General features: G+C 36.8%; 1 protein-coding gene across 3 annotated transcripts in view; it reads left to right on the top strand.

Annotated features, from left to right (window-relative positions):
• The window catches only part of SHOC1 (shortage in chiasmata 1), an 84,776-nt gene that overhangs the window by 38,827 nt on the left and 24,671 nt on the right, over positions 1-21,278 (top strand). For 2 of the 3 annotated variants that reach the window (XM_029201472.1, XM_029201473.1), the window contains 5 exons: positions 200-319; positions 1,282-1,458; positions 6,350-6,454; positions 9,973-10,151; positions 19,802-19,874. In XM_029201472.1, coding sequence (XP_029057305.1) covers positions 200-319; positions 1,282-1,458; positions 6,350-6,454; positions 9,973-10,151; positions 19,802-19,874 — 654 coding nt within the window. Of the gene's footprint in view, positions 1-190; positions 320-1,281; positions 1,459-6,349; positions 6,455-9,972; positions 10,152-19,801; positions 19,875-21,278 lie in introns of all 3 variants that reach the window. The other variant, XM_029201471.1, reaches the window with a different exon arrangement.

Below are 21,278 nucleotides of genomic sequence, written 5' to 3'. Positions count from 1 at the left end.
TGATGCCAAAGTTCCTTCCTTTATTACCATTCAGCTTCCTACCCAGCACTGTAAGTCCATTGACCTGAATAGTTGCTCAATTTAATACTGATGCATTTCAAAGAATTTTAACAATTATGATCATATTACAAGAGAGCATTTTAATCAACATTAAGTTTCCCTGAACAATGCAAATTAATATTTTTATTAGAACTTCAAGACAAAGAAGAACATTCTTTAACTCTTCAAGAAGAAAATCCTATTGTTTGTACTAATGAAACACTAGAGAAAGCAAATCAGGAAAGAAGAGCAGATAATGTCATTGAAATTCAAGCATCAGGTATGCATTATGCTTTTTAAATACATTCAAATTAAGTAAATTTGAAAGCCCTTTCCTGGGTATCTAGGACACACCTTATTTTCCATGTAATTTTCTTCACTTGTTTCAGATATTTCTTCATTCCAGTCCTACTTTCAGGTTATTTCCAAACCTGGAGTGCCTTATTCACTGCCTCTGCCCCTCCCTCCCCATCGCCCTATTCCAGTCCACTAAGTGTTATTTCTTTCTTCATTTAAACTGCTGCTTCCCTACATGCATCAGAGAACAGCAAACTGCAACTCCTCACTCAGACTTTTCTTCCCAGCCTGGAAAAATGAACTGTTGATGGTTGCCCTCTCTGTTCTCTTACCCACCTTCAGGGTGGTGTAAATAAGTTATTATTGATTCCTATACCAATTAAAATTATTTGTTCTGCTGTAAAGAAAAATATTCTTTTCATTGACCCCTTAAGAACATCATGCTCACTATTAAAATCGATAAGGAAATATGACACTAGTTCTTGAACATCATTTCATTCTTTTGGCTAAATTTCATTTATGACCTTTAGATGACAATGCAGATCTTTAAATATTGATATTCTAGTGAAAACTAAAAACAATTTGTCATTGTTATAAATGTGTTCATCTTAAGGTTGTAAGCTAATAGTGGAGGGAGAAGAAAAAAATTGTGATTCTCTTCCTCATACTTGCCCTGCCAAATTAGTCACTGAATAAATCATGTCTAATAAACAAGATAACCATAAAATTATATTAATTCTACAGGGGGTTTTTTTTGTTGTGTTTTTACTAGTTTATTTAGAATAAATATCCTAAAATAAGCCTCTATAGAATCTAATGATTTTTAACTCAGAAAAGAATTTGGATAGAGTTCAGGTTTCCATGAAGTAACATGTATGATTGATTTGTCAAAAAGAACATACCATCCTTATAAAAACACTGCCTTTAATGCTTTTATTTTTGCAGATAGCCAGTGCCAAGCATACTGTCTCCTAGAAGCAGCAGCTTCTCCTATCTTAAAAAAACTTGTATGCCTCTGTACTCTTCCTGCTGCTAACTGGAAATTTGACACTGTCATTTTTGACCAAACAAGGTTCCTCTTAAAACAACAAGAAAAAGTAATAAGTGATGCTATTCACCAAGGTGAGTACAAATAAAAGTCACATTATTTTAAAGGATATAAATTTATGGATTATTAGAAAATGCAGAAATTAGTCATAGATGGAGGCATAACTGTAATTCAGCATATGACACCCACAGACCAATGCTGGAAAATCAGCTAAGCAAGGATAAAAAGGTAAGAAATACAAGTGTCGCCTGCTTTTCATGTTTGCTTTATGTCACTTTGATTTTATGAAGACCTACATTAATATCTGTTTTCACTAACTGAAAGAAATCAAAGAGGATTTTCGTTTTTATGAAAAAAGGTATTTGCTTCTTTACTCCATTTCAGCTTACAAAAGGTTTCATAGGAACTCTCTATTTTCAGATAGTGGGGGAAACCCGTATCATCTGGCATTGCGTCTCAGTAAAGCTCCTAGTTGACATATATATTACTTGACAGATTCCTATTGCAGAAACCAAATTAACCCTATTACTGTTAGCATCTGAACCACTTAGGTCCCCCCCAAATAGGTGGGGGGAGGTCAAAACGTAAATTGATTAAAGTCAATCCTGGACTTTTGCTTCTGGCCAAAATGGAGTAACAGGGATTGAATTTACCCTCCTTCCAGAAATAACAACAACAAACAAACAAAAAGACAAAATAGATGAAACCAGTTTTTAAGATCCTAGACATCAGGCAACGAAGCACAATGATTGCTGAGAGATGGGAGACAAGTGAGGTGAGCCCTACCATTGCCCTAGCTTACTGCCTTGAAAGAAATGCCAGGCCATGGCACAGGGAGAGGTACCAGAGGCAGAGCTCAGTGGACAATCTGAGTTGAAGAAGCAGAGCTAAGAGTCCAGGGAGACCAAGGCAACTAAAGTTCAAAGGATAGAAGGTTAGGGGCTTCCCTGGTGGCACAGTGTTTAAGAATCTGCCTGCCAATGCAGGGGACATGGGTTTGAGCCCTGGTCTGGGAAGATCCCACATGCCGTGGAACAACTAAGCCCGTGTGCCACAACTACTGAGCCTGAGCTCTAGAGCCTGCAAGCCACAACTACTGTGCCCACGAGCCACAACTACTGAGCCCGCGTGCTACAACTAATGAAGCCTGTGCACCTAGAGCCCGTGCTCTGCAATAAGGAAAGCCACTGCGATGAGAAGCCTGCACACCGCAGTGAAGAGTAGCCCCTGCTCGCCACAACCAGAGAAAGCCCACGCACAGCAATGAAGACCCAATGCAGCTAAAAATAAATAAATTTTTTAAAAAAGAATGTTAGAGAGCAGAGAGCTTCACAAGGAGAGTCCTAGAAATTTGCAGAGAGTCTCCCTGAAGTATTCAGCAGAGTACTGATCCAAGAGTATATGTGAGGACAATAGCCAAAACATAGAAACAACCTAAATGCCCACTGACAGATGAATGGATAAAGAAGATGTGGTACATATATACAATCGAATACTACTCAGCCATAAAAAAAGAATGAAATAACGCCATTTGCAGCAACATGGATGGACCTAGAGATTATCATACTAAGTAAAGTAAGTCAGACAGAGAAAGACAAACACCACAGGATATCACTTATATGTAGAATCTAAAAGATAACACAAATGAACTTATCTATGAAACAGAAACAGACTCACAGACATAGAGAACAGTCTTGTGGCTGCCAAGGGGGTGGGGTGGGGGAAGGATGGATTAGGAATTTGGGATTAGCAGATGCAAACTATAATATAGAGAATGGGTAAACAACAAGGTCCTAGTGTATAGCACAGGAAACTATATTCAATATCCTGTGATAAACCATAATGGAAAAGAATATGGAAAAAAAAAGAACAGCCATCTCAAAAAAAATAAATATATATGTGAGGAACTAACCTACAAAAGGTTGGGAAACAAACCATCTGAAAGGATTAGAGGGAATAGTACTCTGAATTCACACGGGGCAGGAAATAATGTCTGTTCCCACCAGCCAGACTAGAAAAACTCATAGTTCATGGAGTATTGATCACCATACTTAGAGAAGTCTTGTCTCAATAGTAGGGAATAATTATCCCTAGATTTAGCACTGCTCTGGACCTGCCTAAAAAAATCATAAAAGCAAGACTCAAAGCTATCAAACTATTTCCAAGGAACTTAACTGCATCCCAGAACAAAGCTTAAGACTATTTATATGAATACAGAAATATTTAGCACTAACAAGGTAAAATTCACAATGTTTGACACCTGATCAAAGATTGTCAAGCATAACAAGAGACAGGAAAACACAGCCCATAAGGAGAATAATCAATCAAAACAAACTCAGAGCTGACAAAGATGTTAGAATTATCAGAGAGGACACTGAAACTTATTATAACTGTATTCCATACATTCAATAAGCTAGAGACATAAAAGAGATGCAAATCGTAGTTTTAGAGAATAAACTACAATGCATGAGATGAAAAATACACTGGATGGAGTTAATGGCAGATTAAATATTGCAGAAGAAAAGACTAGCTAACTTGTAAGCATAGCAATAGAAACTATCTAAAAACCCAGGTGGATAAAAGAATAAAAAGAAGGAAAGAAAAGAGCATAGTGGGCTGTGAAACAACTTCAAATAGCCTTATATACTAGCATTAGAGTTCTCAAAGGAGAGGCAAAAGGGGGTAAACAGATAAAATATTTGAAGAAATAATGACTGAAATCTTGCCAAACTCAGTGAAAACTACAAACCCACAGATCCAAGAAACTCAATGAACCCTAAGCACAAGAAGCATAATAAAGCTACCCCAAGGCATATTATAATCAAGTTGCTCAAAACCAGTGATAAAGAGAAAATTGTAGGAGCAGCCAGAAGGAAAAAAATATATGCTGCAAAAGAGAAACAATGACAAGGTTGACGTCAAGTTTCTTGTCAGAAATAGTGCAAGTGATGTTGAGCATTCTTTCATGTGTTAGAAGAAATGCAAATCGAAGCTACAATGAGATATCATCTCACACCGGTCAGAATGGCCATCATCAAAAAATCTAGAAACAATAAATGCTGGAGAAGGTGTGGAGAAAAGGGAACACTCTTGCACTGCTGGTGGGAATGTGAATTGGTACAACCACTATGGAGAACAGTATGGAGGTTCCTTAAAAAACTACAAATAGAACTACCATATGACCTAGCAATCCCACTACTGGGCATATACCCTGAGAAAACCATAATTCAAAAAGAGTCATGTACCAGAATGTTCATTGCAGCACTATTTACAATAGCCAGGAGATGGAAGCAATCTAAGTGTCCATCAACAGATGAGTGGATAAAGAAGATGTGGCACATATATACAATGGAATATTACCCAGCCATAAAAAGAAACGAAACTGAGTTATTTGTAGTGAGGTGGATGGACCTAGAGTCTGTCATACAGAGTGAAGTAAGTCAGAAAGAGAAAGACAAATACTGTATGCTAACACATATATATGGAATCTAAGGGGGAAAAAGGTCATGAAGAACCTAGGGGTAAGACGGGAATAAAGACACAGACCTACTAGAGAATGGACTTGAGGATACGGGGAGGGGGAAGGGTAAGCTGTGACAAAGTGAGAGAGTGGCATGGACATATATACACTACCAAATGTAAAATAGATAGCTAGTGGGAAGCAGCCGCATAGCACAGGGAGATCAGCTCGGTGCTTTGTGACCATCTAGAGGGGTGGGATAGGGAGTGTGGGAGGGAGGGAGACACAAGAGGGAAGAGATATGGGAACATATGTATATGTATAACTGATTCACTTTGTTATAAAGCAGAAACTAACACACCATTGTAAAGCAATTATACTCCAATAAAGATGTTTAAAAAAATAAAAATTAAAAAAAATAAATAGTGCAAGTGAAAAGAAGGTGGAATAACATCTTTAAAATACCTGAAAGAAAAAACCACCAACCTATTCTGTACTAGGCAAAAATACATTACAAAAACAAAGGGGAAATAGAGGTGTTTTCAGACATACAAAAGCTGAAAGAATTCATCGGCTGCGGATCTGCACTGTAAGAAATGTTCTCCTAAAGACAGAGGAAAATGATACCAAATTTGGTTTCTCTGCTCTCTTCTTTTCCCTTCCTGGTCATGATTGACTTGTTAACACAAGTCCTTCCAGGGGCTGGAGGTACTACCCATAACTGGTTTTTCTGTTGCTCCTTGATTCCCAGTGACCACTGATTATTTGCTTTGATCTTCATTGCTTAAATCAATAGTTTTCATACTTTTTTTTAACATCTTTATTGGAGTATAATTGCTTTACAATGGTGTGTTAGTTTCTGCTTTATAATAAATTAGGCCTGGAATCCGGTCTTCGTGGCCCCACTTTTGCATGCAGTAAAATCCAATCTATCATCTTCAATAAGCTTGCAACTACATGGAACGTATTAATTAGATAATTGTCTTGTATATAAGTACCTCTTTTGTTTGAGTCATATCTTTGGACAAATATTCCCAGGTGTCTACCTCCATTTCAATGTATTGCTTTACGTTATGATCCTCCACCTTTATCTAAACCAGTTGGCAAGTTATGAGTTTAATTTTCTTCTTGTTTCATAACTGGGAATCATTGTCCTTCTTCCCACCAAGAGTAGAAATAATTGAACATTCTTTGGAAGCAGCAAAGTATGAACTCTGAGGTCAGCTGTAGGGGTTGGAATGCCATCTCCATCATTTATGCACAAATTGACCTTGGGCAGTTACCTAACCTCGTTAAGACTGTTTTCTCATCCATAAAATCAAGATCATAGTAAACTTGTCTGATAGGGTTATTGTTAGAGATTCAATGAAATAAACAGATTATATACAGCTTGGCACATAGTAAGCACTCAATAATAAATGTTATCTATTATTGTTAAGCATTCTGATATATATTCTAAAATTCTAATGTATATTCTGTCTTTAAATATGTTTTTGCTTACCTAGGTAAAAATGTTGAAAGAGAAATGACATTCAAGTATGCTGCCCTCTTACACCTTTTGGTAACAATTAGAGATGTCCTTTTAACATGTAGCTTGGACACAGCATTGGGTTGGTGTGAAAATTTTTTATTTCCCCTTTTCTTCCTATTGAAATATTTTGTCTGAAATAACGTTTACTTTTCTGAAAAAGATGCACTTTGTAAGAAATTATGTAGTTTTTTTCCTGCATTAAACATTATATATATAGACGTAATTATCATGGAGTATATATTTTATTCTCCTTATATTCATTAAAAGAAATTTTCTGTAACAACAATCATCACCTAGAAAAATAGGTGTAAGATTCTCTATTCTAGGCCTGAATTACAGACTCCTAATGGCCTTAAGGGATTTGACTGTGTAATCATTATTATGCACTGCATTTTTTTAAACATCTTTATTGGAGTATAATTGCTTTACAGTGGTGTGTTATTTTCTGCTGTATAACAAAGTGAATCAGCTATACATATACATATATCCCCATATCTCCTCCCTCTTGCGTCTCCCTCCCACCCTCCCTATCCCACCGTTCTAGGTGGTCACAAAGCACCGAGCTGATCTCCCTGTGCTATGTGGCTGCTTCCCACTAGCTATCTATTTTACATTTGGTAGTATATATATGTCTGTGCCACTCTCTCACTTCGTCCCAGCTTACCCTTCCCCCTCCCCATGTCCTCAAGTCCATTCTCTACATCTGCGTCTTTATTCCTGTCCTGCCCCTAGGTTCATCAGAACCATTTTTTTTTTCAGATTCAATATATATGTGTTAGCATGCTGTATTTGTTTTTCTCTTTCTGACTTACTTCACTCTGTGTGACAGTCTCTAGGTCCATCTACCTTGCTACAAATAACTCAATTTCGTTTCTTTTTATTATGCACTGCTTTTTAATGTAAGATGACACTTTGACATATACATTTTAGGTCCTCATTGAATATCTGTGTCTTTGAATCTTTGCTAGATGCAATATAGCTATATAGCAAGATCTTCTGCAATTTCTTTTTTAGTTGTGCATGTAAGTTAGGATATGAATTACTTAAGTATTAAAAATCAAACTATTTTGAATGTATTGAAAATTTTTAAGATTTTGGAAATTTTTTCTAAACTATTAAAATCCTTAAAGTATCTGTCTTACTGCATTACTGTTTTAGGCCCCTTATTGCAGGTTGTTTAGACTTGTTTAGTAATGGTATCTTTTTAGGATTATGTTTTATAATTTAAAGTTTCTAGAACCCATTATATACAAAGTGAAAATATTTTTTCTCTGATCTGTGACGCAGACATTTTTTCTTATCTGTGACTCAGACAAATATTATTTCTCTAATCCAAGGTTTGGATAAGTACTGGGCAGCAGCGCGTTACAACTGTACTCCCTCTACATCACTGGGAGTTGTAATACTTGGCCAAGTATTATATTAGTATTACCTGGCCAGGTATTGTAACTAAGTTACAGCTACCTTTAGAAAGCCCAACATGGTGCTTTTCCTTTCTTCTCCAATTAAAGCATTTGAGTGCTGATGCTGGATCAAGTTGTCTTGTCTCCATTCCCAGACAACTATAGCCCTAGTTTACAGTATCTGTAGCTAGTATAATGGTGTAGTGTCACATGCTTCTGTTCAGTCACCTGTCTTCATTATAATTTTCAGCTGCCATAGAAGATTGTCAGTCCTACCAACAACTAAGCTAACTATAAAAGCATAATAGTAAGGCAGAATGTCAGAATCTAGAATATTTGGACTTCCAGGGAGAGTACAGTTGTGACTCACTCGTGCTCAATACTTATCAAAATCTTGCATTAGAGAAATAATATTTATGGAGGATTGCTTAAAGTATATTTACCTTTAAGTACTCTATATTTTACCCTAGGATTAAGTGAGACCATTGAGAGCTATATACTTGAACTGAACTGTTTCTGTTCCTCAAAGAAATGCTTTTACTAAATCAAACTTTGGCATTACTATTTGGCTACCTTGAGGAATACTTATAAAAGTAAAATCCTTGTTGGAAAACATAACTTCTTAAACCCTAGGTACCAAGCCATAATGAGTAACCTTGCTGCCTTGGACACTTTTAGTAGAAGGCTTTCTCACTCCTCTAAACCTCTCAAAATCAAAGAGCAAGTTAGGTTGCCCTCCTTTCTTTCTCTGTGAATAGTGACAGAGGAAGAAAGGTCCATGTGGGTCTGACTGCCTACCCTGGACCCAGAATTCTGTATTTTCTCCCAGCTTCCAATTTGCTTCTTCTCCCAAACTAGCAAGGTAATTAGTTTCAAGGTTAAAAGTATAGAGTTTCACTTCTGGGCTTTAACCCAGAAATAAATTCAGTATTGTGTAATGGGTACTGTAGTAGAGATACATAGTAATGGCACAAAGGATGGTGACTGTTACCCTTTCAAGCTGAATTTTTTTTTAAATAAGTAGGAGTTCGCCAAGTAAATAAAATATGAAAGGGTATTGTAGGCAGAATTAAGAGCCCAGAAGAATGACTTAGTGGGTGTATGACAAACAGTTCCATGTGGCTAAATTGAGGAGTACAAGGTGGAAAGCAAAGAGAGCTAAGCCTGAAGAAGTAAGAAAGAGCCAAATCATGAAAAGCCTTTTAAGCTACACAAAAGAGTTCAGTCACTACTCTGTAAATGATAGGGAGCCACTGAAACAGGGAAGCTACTGGATTAGGTTTGTCTTTCAGAAGGTTACGTCTAATGGCAGTATGGAGAATCAGTGGGAAGTTTGGAGATTAGTAAGCAGAAAGAACATAAGTCAGTCTCTAAATTGCCCATCATTCTAGCTGTATTAATATAAAATTATAATTAATATGTACATAGTATAAAAATATGAACATTAACTTTTTGATTTATTATTGTATTTATTGTCCAGATATTCATTGAATACCTGATCTACATAAGTTACTCTACCAGGTGCTCTACTTCAGTAATTCACAAAATTCACTGTGCAGTAGGATCACTGGGAGAAGTTTTACACATAGGAATCCCTGGGACTCAATCTAGATTTCTTGAATTTGAACCTTCAAGGATAGGTCTCAGGATTCTGTGTTTAAAATTGCTTTTAGTGAGTCTGAATTTAGGCACTGCTGTTTTAGCAGCTACATAAATTAATTATGCTTAAATATCATGGATTATGAGAGCTTATAGACTAGTGAGGTTGTTAAGTTGTATACATAAATAACCAGAAATCAAGTGCAAAGCTGTATCGATAGCATACCAAGAAAATCTCAGTGAAATGCATTACCACAGGACTTGCATGTAAGTGTAGATTCTAGGGTTTAGGAAGAAGGCAATAGCATTTAACAAGCCAGAAGGCAGGAAAGGATGAGAAATACTCAGAGAATATGTAGAGTATATCCAGTTATATTGGTATTATGTAGTTTAAAAATAGACATTTGCTACATATTTCTCAGCTTCACTTAAATTTAAGGTTTTCATTAGTTTCTATCTTTGATCAAAATCAGAAAAGTAGTAAAGGGAAATTTAACTGTCTCTGCTCTGACCCTTATTTCCTTTTAGGTTTTTACCATGCAGTTTCTAAAAGAACAAAAAGACATGCATTTTTTCCCACTTTTGTTTTTAACAGGATATTTGTCAAATGCAAAAGATATCTACAAAAGTATTTTAGGCTCCTATTTGGATGACATTTGGCGACAACTGGAGATTGTACAGTTTATTAGGGAAAAAAAGCCTGAAACCAGCTATAAGATACAAGAATTGCAATGTCAGATACTAAATTGGATGCAAAGTGGACAGCAAATTAAAGTAAGTACTGAAATAAAGCAGATAACAGCAATCAGCTTATATAAGAATTGGATGTAAGATAAATTTTTGCATTTAATTTGAAATTATGAAATAGTGTAGTATATACTATTTGGTCCCTTGACAGTTTTCTCCTTAAGTAAGTTAACAGGACAGAATCAGACCCAGAGAAAGGATCATTGGCATCATTATTTATATGTCTTGGATTTTTTTAATACTTTAATTTTTATTATACATAGTTTTCTGTGGATTAATCCTTTAAATCTCAAAAATTTTGTTTTCTACTCGTAAGTTCATGAACACATACCAACAATAGAACTACAATAATTAATTTTTAGATATTGAGCCAGAATCTCATCTTATATAATTCTAAAAAAAAAGCACTTGTTTATTTCTTGGATTATGTTGGAAATTTTTTGCCCATTCTACATCAAGCATTGAACAAAGTTTGCATAAGTAAAGATTTAAGGGAAAATACTTTAAAAAATATTTTCAAGCAGAAAAGCATCTCAAAATCTTTACACTAAATCTGGAAACAAATTTGGCCTTTTTCTTCGTTTTCCTCTGTCCCTGCTGGGGATATTCTTATCCCTAACTCTATGGTTACTTGGGTAACTTGCCTGTCATTAAAACAAATTAAATCAGTCAGTAAGAAATTTAAAATTGGGGAGTGATGTCAGCATCATGGCAGGAAGAGATGCTCTCTCGGCTCTCCCCTTCAATCTGCAACCAGGAAAACATCCACAACTCAACAAAGGGGCCTTTGCCTAACACCAGGACACTGGAGAGTTCCACCCATCTGTACCTGTAAAGATAGGTGGAATGGAACCCATAGAAGAGGCAGAACTGGAGGATCAGCATAGGCAGTGCCTGCAATTTTGGACCCTGGGCTGTAGCAGCTGAACCCCAGTCCAGAGAACCCAGTAGCAGCGAGGGCGGCATCCCACATGACCCCGGCCTCCCACTTGCACTGGTACCCACAGCCACAGATAGCTGGAGCAGCCGTGGCACGAGGCCCGTGACCCTGTCCCTCCAGCTCAGAGCCACCCACAGCTCTGGCGCCCCACCCTCCATCAGCAGTGGGTGAGCCCAGAAACCCAAGAGCACCAGAAAAGGAACGGCACACATGACCCCAGTTCCTCCTCCCAGCCTTCCTGCTCCTCCTGCAGTGGCAGAGCCTGTGACTCAGGGATCCCAAATGAGACCACCATCCTAGTACTCAGGCAGTGACATCAATAACACCAGAAACAGCAAGGCACCAACAACCCCAGAGGCACAAGCAGTGACAACAAATGCTTTGGATGACCCCTCTGACATAGACATGGAGGGTAGAAAGTGCCAATACTCAAACACAACCAGAGGCAGCGCAGGTAAGAGAAAACAATGTGCTATACTGCCACCTACTGGAAAGTAAGAGAAAGGCTTCTATTTACAATGGAGAAAAGACAGCCTCTTCAGTAAGTGGTGCTGGGAAAACTGGACAGCTATATGCTAAAGAATGAAACTAGAACATTTCCTAACACCATACACAAAAATAAATTCAAAATGGATTAAAGACCTAAATGTAAGGCCGGATACTGTAAAACTCTTAGAGGAAAACATAGGCAGAACACTCTTTGACATAAATCTCAGCAAGATCTTTTTTGATCCACCTCCTAGACTAATGAAAATAAAAACAAAAATAAACAAATGGGATCTAATTAAACTTAAAAGCTTTTACACAGCAAAGGAAACCATAAACAAAACAAAAAGACAACCCTTAAAATGGGAGAAAATATTTGCAAATGAAGCAGCCGACAAGAGATTAATCTCCAAAATATACAAATAGCTCATGCAACTCAATATCAAAAAAACAAACAACCCAATCAAAAAATGAGCAGAAGATATAAATAGACATTTCTCCAAATAAGACATACAGATAGCCAAAAAGCACATGAAAAGATGTTCAACATCACTAATTAGGGACTTCCCTGGTAGTCCAGTGGTAAAGAATCCACCTTACAATGCAAGGGACACAGGTTCAAAGCCTGGTCAGGGAACTAAGATCCCACATGCTGCGGGGCAGCTAAGCCCATGTGCCACAACTACTGAGCTCACACGACTCAGCTAGAGAGCCTGCAGGCCCCAAATTACAGACCCCACGCACTCTGGAACCCGTGGGCTACAACTTGAGAAGAGAAAACTAGCGAGAAGCCCATGCACTGCAACGAAGAGCCCAAAGTGCTGCAACTAAGACCCAATGCAGCCAAAAATAAAATAAATAAATAAATAATAAATAAGTCTTTTAAAAATTCACTAATTATTAGAGAAATGCAGATCAAAACTACAATGAGGTATCACCTCACACGGGTCAGAATGGCCATGATCAAAAGATCTACAGGGCTTCCCTGGTGGCGCAGTGGTTGAGAGTCCGCCTGCCGATGGAGGGGACACGGGTTCGTGCCCCGGTCCGGGAAGATCCTACATGCTGCAGAGCAGCTAGGCCCGTGAGCCGTGGCCGCTGAGCCTGTGCGTCCGGAGCCTGTGCTCTGCAAAGGGAGAGGCCACAACAGTGAGAGGCCCGTGTACCCCCCCCCCAAAAAAAAAGATCTACAAACAGTAAATGCTGGAGAGGGTGTGGAGAAAAGGGAACCCTCCTACACTGTTGGTGGGAATGTAAAGGGGTACAGCCAGTATGGAGAACAGTATGGAGGTTCCTTAAAAAACTAAAAATAGAACTACCATACGACCCAGCAATCCCACTCCTGGGCATATACCCAGAGAAAACCATAATTCGAAAAGATACATGCACCCCAGTGTTCATTGCAATGCTATTTACAGTAGCCAGGACATGGAAGCAATCTAAATGTCCATCAACAGAGGAATAGATAAAGAAGATTTGGCACATATATACAATGGAATATTACTCAGCCATAAAAAAGAACAAAATAATGCCACTTGTAGCAACATGGATGGACCTAGAGATTGTCGTTCTGAGTGAAGTAAGTCAAACACAGAAAGACAAATATATGATACCACTTATACGTGGAATCTAAAAAAATGGTATAAATGAACTTAGTTACAAAACAAATAGAGTCACAGATGTAGAAAACAAACATGGTTAACAGGGGATAAGGGAGGAGGGATAAATTAGAAGATTGGGATTGACATATACTCACTACTATATATAAAATAGGCAACTAATAATAACCTACTGTATAGCACAGGGAGCTCTACTCAATATGCTGTGATGGCCTATATGGGAAAAGAATCTAAAAAAAGAATGGATATATGTATATGTATAACTGATTCACTTTGCTGTATAACTGAAGCTAATACAACATTGTAAATCAAGTATACCTCAATGAAAATTTAAAAAAGAAAGAAAGGAATAGAAAAGATGGTATGGAATTTGGAGCATGGCCAGGCCAGGAGTGTGATTTCTCTGGAATCCTCTGCCCCAGTCCCAGAGGATGCATTAGGTTTAATGCAGAAAAATGACTGACAAATTACTAGGTCACTGAGTATGAAATTTATATATTTTGCTTCTTGCTTTCACCCATCCAATAATTGTATCGACCTAAACAGTAAAGATATTGCTATTGTCTTCTTTATTGCAGCACCTCTGAAAAGGGAACTGCTGTGTCTCAGTAGATTTTTTTTGCTGGATAACTCTTTTCCTTGTGATAAATAAATCTCCTAACAGGGTCTTATGTTTTTTTAGAAAAAGAAAACGGCTTCTAGTTTATAACTTGTTGGTTCATTAAAATCAAGTAGAAAAAATTATTTTTACCTAAAGAAGAAAGGTGTTCGCTACTTCAGATGTGTCAGCTGAGGAACAACTTATCCAGCACTATGAAGAACCACAGCAACACTGTATCACAAAAACAAAATGACAATTCATCAGAAATCAAACTTAAAGTCATGTAATATTGCAATCTAACTGATAGAGAATTCAAAATAGCTGTCATGAAGAAACAACAAGCTACAAGAAAACTCAGAAAGGCAGTTCAATGAGCTCAGGAATAAAATTAATGAACAGAAGGAATACTTTACCAAAGAGACTGAAACTAAAAAAGAACCAAACAGAAATTCTGAAGCTGAAGAGCTCAATAAATGAGATTGAGAATTCATTAGAAAGCACTGGAAATAGAGAAGACCATATGGAAGAAAGAATTATTGAGCTCAAATTTAGAAATCTAGAGATGGTACAGGTAGAAGAGGAAAAAGAATTAAGATATAAAAAAGGGGGAAATTTTATGAGCGTTATCTGACTCTTTTAGGAAGGGCAACATTAGGGTAATGGTTATCCCAGAAGAAGAAGAAACAGAGAAGGTAGCAGAGAGTTTATTTAAAGAAATAACAGCTGAGGACTTCGCAAACCTGGGGGAGGAACTGGATATACAAGTCTATGAAGCTACAAGAACACCTAATCACCTCAATGCAAAAAGATCTTCTCCAAGACACTGTCAAAAGTCAATGAAAGGGCTTCCCTGGTGGCGCAGTGGTTGAGAGTCCGCCTGCCAATGCAGGGGACGCAGGTTCGTGCCCCGGTCCAGGAAGATCCCACATGCCGCGGAGCAGCTAGGCCCGTGAGCCATGGCCGCTGAGCCTGCGCGTCTGGAGCCTGTGCTTCGCAACGGGAGAGGCCACAGCAGTGAGAGACCCACGTACCGAAAAAAAAAAAAGTCAATGAAAAAGAATTTTAAATGCAGTCAGTGAAAAAAGGATGCAACCTACAAAGGAATCCCTATTAGCAGATTTCTCAGCAGAAACTCAACAGGCCAGGAGGGAGTGGAATGACATTCTCAAAATACTGAAAGATAAAAACTGTCATCCAAGAATACTCTAGCCAACAAAGTTATCATTTAGATACGAAGGAGAAATAAGGGCTTTCCCAGACAAACAAAAGCTGAGGGATTTTTATCAACACTAGACCTGCCTTATAAGAAATGTTGAAAGGAGCTCTGCTGCCAGAAAAAAAAGGCAAAAGTACACAAAACTTTAAGGTGATAAATAGATGAACAGAATCAGAAAATTGCAACTCTGTATCAGAATAGGTTTTTAAATACTTTATTACAACATAAAAGTTAAAGGGAGAAATATCAGGAAAAAAACAATAGCCACTTCAATTTGGTAACAAATGTAATATAAAAAGGGATAATTTGAGACAAGAAAAACATAAAAGGGGAAGAGGAAAAGAAGGGAACCCATATAGGCAAATGAAGATAAGATGCTATCAGCAGAAAAAGGACTACTTTATCTATGATACATTTCACACAAACCTCTTGGTAACCACCAAGCATAAATCTAAAACAGAGACACAAAACATAAAAAAAGAGGAAACTGAGAAAAACATCATAGAAAACTACCAAACCAAAATGGCAGACAGAAACACAGGAAAAGGAAACAATGGAGATATAGAACAAGAAAACAAAATATAGAATGGCAGTACTCAGTACTCATCTATCAATAATCACCCTAAGTGTAAATGGATTGGATTCACCAATCAAAAGACACAAAGTGACTGGATGGATTAAAAAACAAGAGCCAACTATATGCTGCCTCTGGGAGACTCGCTTCAGCTCTAAAGACAAACATAGGCTCAAAGTGAAGTGATAGAAGATGATACTCCAAACAAACGACAGCCAAAAGAAAGCAGATGTAGCCATACTCATATCAGACAAAATACACATTAAGCCAAAAAAAGGTAACGAGACAAGAAAGGACATTATATTCTGATAAAGGGGATAATTCATCAAAAAGACATAATAGTAAAACAAACAACAAAAAAAGACATAATAGTAATATCTATGCATCTAACATAGGACCACCAAAATATATAAAGCAATTATTAACAGACCTAAAGGGAGAAATTGGTGCAGCACAATAATAGGAGGTGACTTTAACACCCCACTTACATTAATAGATAGATCATCCAGACAGAAAGTCAACAAGGAAACAGTGGTCTTAAATGAAACATTAAACTGGATGGATTTGATAGATTGGTATAGGACATTCCATCCAAATGCAACAAAATACACATTCTTCTCAAGCACACATGGAACTTTCTCAGGGGTAAACTGTATGTTGGGACACAAAACAAGTCTCAATAAATTTAAGAAGATTGAAATCATATCAAGCATCTTTTCCGACCACAACACTATGAGACTATAAGAAGATAGCTGAAACTATCACAGATATGTGGAGGCTGAACAACATGCTACTGAGCAACTATTGGGTCAATGAAGAAATCAAAGGAGAATTTTTAAAATACCTTAAGACAAATGAAAATGAAAATACGATATACCAAAATCTATGGGATGCAGCAAAAGCAGTACTAAGAGGGAAGTTTATATCAATACAAGCCTATCTCAAGAAACAAGAAAGTCTCAAATAAATCATCTAACCTTACACCTAAAGGAACTAGAAAAAAAAACAAATGAAGCCCAAAGTCAGTAGAAGGAAGGAAATAATAAAGATCAGAGCAAAAATAAATAAAATAGAGACTAAAAAGACAATAGAAGAGATCAGCGAAACTAAGATTTGGTTCTTTGAAAAGGTAAACAAAAATGACAAACCTTTAACCAGACTCACTAAGAAAAAAAAAGAGAAGGCTCTGATAAATAAAATTAGAAAATAAAGGAGAAAAATAACAATGGATACCACAAAAATACAAAGATTGTAAGAGAATATTCTGAATAGTTAGTTACCAACAAAGTGGACAACCTAGAAGAAATGAAGAAATTCTTAGAATCATGTAACCTTCCAAGACTGAATTATGAAGAAATGGAAAAATTGAATAGACCAATTTCTAGTAAAGAGATTAAAACAGTAATGAAAAAAAAAACCTCCTAAAAAACAAAAGCCCAGAATCAGATGGCTTCACAAGTGAATTCTACCGAACATTCAAAGAAGAATTAATATCCATCCTTCTCAAACTCTTCCAAAATATTGAAGAGGAGGGAGCACTTTCTAACTCATTTTACAAGGCCAGCATTACCCTGATACCAAGTCCAGACAAAAACAATACAAAAAATATACATTACTGACCAATATCTCTGATGAATATAGATGCAAAAATCCTGAACAAAATATTAGCAAACCAAATACAATACATTAAAACGTTCATATAGCATTATCAAGTAGGATTTATTCCAGGGATGCAAAGATGGTTCAATATTCTCAAACCACCTTAGCAAAATGAAAGATAAAAAATATGGTCATCTCAATAGATGCAGAAAAAGCATTTGACTAGATGCAACACCTATTTATGATAAAAAAAAAACTCTCAATGAAATGGGTGTAGAAGGAGTGTATCTCAGCATGATAGAGGCCATATATGACAAACCCACAGCTAACATCATACTCAATGGTGAAAAGCTGAAAACTGTCCCTCTAAAATCAGGAACAAGACAAGGATGCCCACTCTCACCACTATTATTCAATATAGTATTAGAAATTATAGCCAGAGCAATTAGGTAGAAAAAGAAATAAAATGCATCCAAATTGGAAAGGAAAAAGTAAAACTGTCACTGTTGCAGGTGACATGATTTTACGTGTAGAAAACCCTAAAGACTCCACCAAAAAACTATGAGAAATAACAAAACAAATACAGTAAAGTTGCAGGGTACAAAATCAACATATAAAAATCTATTGTGGGCTTCCCTGGTGGCACAGTGGTTGAGAGTCCACCTGCCGATGCAGGGGACATGGGTTCGTGCCCCGGTCCGGGAAGATCCCACATGCTGCGGAGCGGCTAGGCCTGTGAGCCATGGCCACTGAGCCTGCGCGTCCAGAGCCTGTGCTTTGCAACGGGAGAGGCCACAAAAGTGAGAGGCCAGCGTAGCGCAAAAAAAAAAAAAAATCTATTGCATTTCTATATGCTAAAAATGAGCTAGCAGAAAGAGAAATTAAGAAAACAATCCCATTTACAATCACAACAAAAAGAACAAAAAATACCTAGGAATAAATTTAACCAAGGAGGTGAAAGACCTGTACACTGAAAACTATAAGATGTTGAAGGAAATTAAAGATGCAAATAAATGGAAAGATATTCCATGCTCATGGATTGGAAGAATTAACATTGTTGAAATGTCCATATTACCTAAAACAATCTACATATTCGATGCAATCCCTATCAAAATCCCAAGGACATTTTTCCACAGAAATAGAACAAAAAAATCCTAAAATTTATATGGAACCACAAAAGACCATAACTAGCCAAAGCAATCCTGAGAAAAAAGAACAAAGCTGGAGGTACCACAGTCCCTGATTTCAAACTACATTACAAAGCTATAGTAATAAAAAGAGCATGGTATTGGCAGAAAAACAGATACATAGATCAGTGGAACAGAATTGAGAGCCCAGAAATAAACCCACACATATATGGACAATTAATTTACAACAAAGGAACAAAGAAGAAACAATAGAGAAAGGATAGTCTCTTCAATAAATGGTGTTGGGAAAACTGGACAGCCACATACAAAAAAAAAGTAGACCACTGTCTCACACCATACACATAAATCAACTCAAAATGGATTAAGGATTGGAATGTAAGACCTGAAACGATAAAACATAGACAGTACACTCTTTGACATCAGTCTGAGCAATATCTTTCTGGTTATGTCTCCTCAGGCAAGGGAAACAAAAGCAAAAATAAACAAATGGGACTACATCAAACTAAAAAGCTTCTGCACAGCAAAGAAAATCATCATCAAAATGAAGAGACAACTTATTGAATAGAAGATATTTGCAAATTATTATATTCAATAAGCTGTTAATATCCAAAAATATATAAAGAACTCATACTACTCAACAACAACTACAAAAAAATTTTAAAATGGGCAGAGGAGCTTCATAGACATTTTCCCAAAAAAGACATACAGATGGCCAGTAGGCACATGAAGAGATGTTCAACATCACTAATTGTTAGGGAAATGCAAATCAAAACCACAATGAGATATCACATCACACCTATCATAATGGCTATTATCAAAAAGGCAAGAAATAATAAATATTGGTGAGGATTTGGAGAAAAGGGAACCCTCATACACTGTTGGTGGGAACATAAGTTGGTGCAGCCACTATGGAAAACAGTATAGAGATGCCTCAAAAAATTAAGAATGGAACTCCCATATGAACCATCTACCCCACTTCCGGGTATTTGACCGAAGAATACAAAAACACTAGTTTGAAAAGATACACCCTTATGTTCATGCAGCATTATTTACAATAGCCAAGATACGGAAACAACCTATGGTTGATTTGTTATCTCCACCCTGCACGCCCCCAAAACTGTAATGGTAAGTAGGAAAGTATAGCAGCAAATCATTGGTTTTCTCCAGCAATTCAAACCTGCCTGGGTTAAATTTAACACTTACAGTACAGGCAGAGACAACTTATATATAGTCACCTATATTGGAATTCTTGAGGAATACTAAGAATGCCCTACTCCAAAATACTTTCCTCATTAATATTTGATCTTACCAGAATTTATTCCTTTGTGTTCAAGCACTGATATCTTTTGCAACACAAATATTTACTTTGCCACCTTATTGTCATTAGTTTCATGTAACCAATTAAGTTTGTTATTTTTGTCACTGTAGCAAAAGAATATGAAAAAGAATAATCATTCAGATATACATGTATATGAAATTCTTATTTTTGAACAGGTGCTGATTATAATAAGAATGGATTCAGATGGTGAAAAACATTTACTCATTAAAATCCTTAACAAAATAGAAGGTAGGGAGTTTTAAATTATGCTTCATTTGATAACAAATGCTTGAATATATAAAAATGTACTGATCTAACCAAGTTTTTAATTAAGATATGATGAACACACCATAAAATTCATACTTTAAAAATATATAATTCAGTGGGATCTAATCAGTTTTTAAATCAATGTGGACTATATTAGTCTGCAATATAAATATACTACAATGTACTTATATGTACATTATCATTACTGTTAATTATTATTACCAATTGACACCTTTTATTGTCTACTAATCGCTAATATTATGGACTACTTACAACTCTATGAATAGGTTTTATTAAGTCAGTTTTTACAAATGAAGAAACTAAAATTCATAAAAGTGATGTATCACGCCAAAATCACAGGTAGTAAGTGAGGGAATCAGGATTTGAACCTAAGTCTCTTTTGTTCCAGGGTCATTTTTCAACTCTTCTACCCACTGCTGCCCCCTCTGCCAACCCTTTCCACCTTGTGCTGTGGAACCCATTGCTAAGATGTAAACTTTTCTCCTTCTTCATCTCCTTGTCTTAAGTGAAACCCAACTTTCCCTAGATGATAATGCTTCCCCTGTATCCCTTTCATATAGAAGCTGATAATTTTCCCTCTCTATGTATAGGGATGAGAAGGCCATTTCTTGCTTTCCATTATCCTTTCCAAAACTTTATTCCTCCATCCTTTGGCTATGCCATATTGCCATGTCATTCTCTACTACCCCACAATCATCCATGGACAGTTTTGCACCTGATTCATGGTACTCTCTTTGTTCCTGGTCCTGCCATTATCCTAGGTGACTTTAATGTGAATGACTCATTCAATACCCTGACCTTTTAGTTTCGTTGGCCTTCACAACAAATATGATATTCACTCCTTCACTTTGCTATCGACCTTGTGATAATACAGAACTGTCCTGCCTCTAAACTTTAAACTCTGATACATTGTTCTCTGTCTACAGCTACCTCTAGCTCTTTCATGATCTTCAGCATTCTAGAGATTGATAAATTGTCAACTCCTTTTTTCATTTTTTTCTCCTTCCAGAATTGGGGATGGCCATCACTTTAATCAGTCTTGTTCTTCTATTGTATTGATACCTTCCATTTAAACTTCAGTCCTCAATCAATCAAGATTTAATCTCTCTATTCCTACACCTGAGCTGCTGAGCATTACTGGAGAAAATCAGATAGATTGGTACCACTACAAAATCAGGTTCTCTGAACTTATAAGGGCTTTTAATAATTCTTAACAATCTTTCTATATGTTCTTAGTTCCCATTCCTATCATTCTAATGGCTGTACCATAAGCCCGTACCATGCCACTCGTCCTCTCATTTTGAGAAGGGAATTATGCCTTCTAACGTCCTTTAGTCCAGTAATAATCCTCCTCAGTTTCATCTT

This window comes from Monodon monoceros, unplaced genomic scaffold (assembly GCF_005190385.1).
Source record: "Monodon monoceros isolate NGI ecotype Baffin Bay Population unplaced genomic scaffold, NGI_Narwhal_1 Super_Scaffold_5, whole genome shotgun sequence".
Lineage (NCBI taxonomy): Eukaryota > Metazoa > Chordata > Mammalia > Artiodactyla > Monodontidae > Monodon > Monodon monoceros.
Note: the sequence above shows the minus strand (reverse complement) of the source record. Positions and strands in the feature narration are given on the sequence as shown.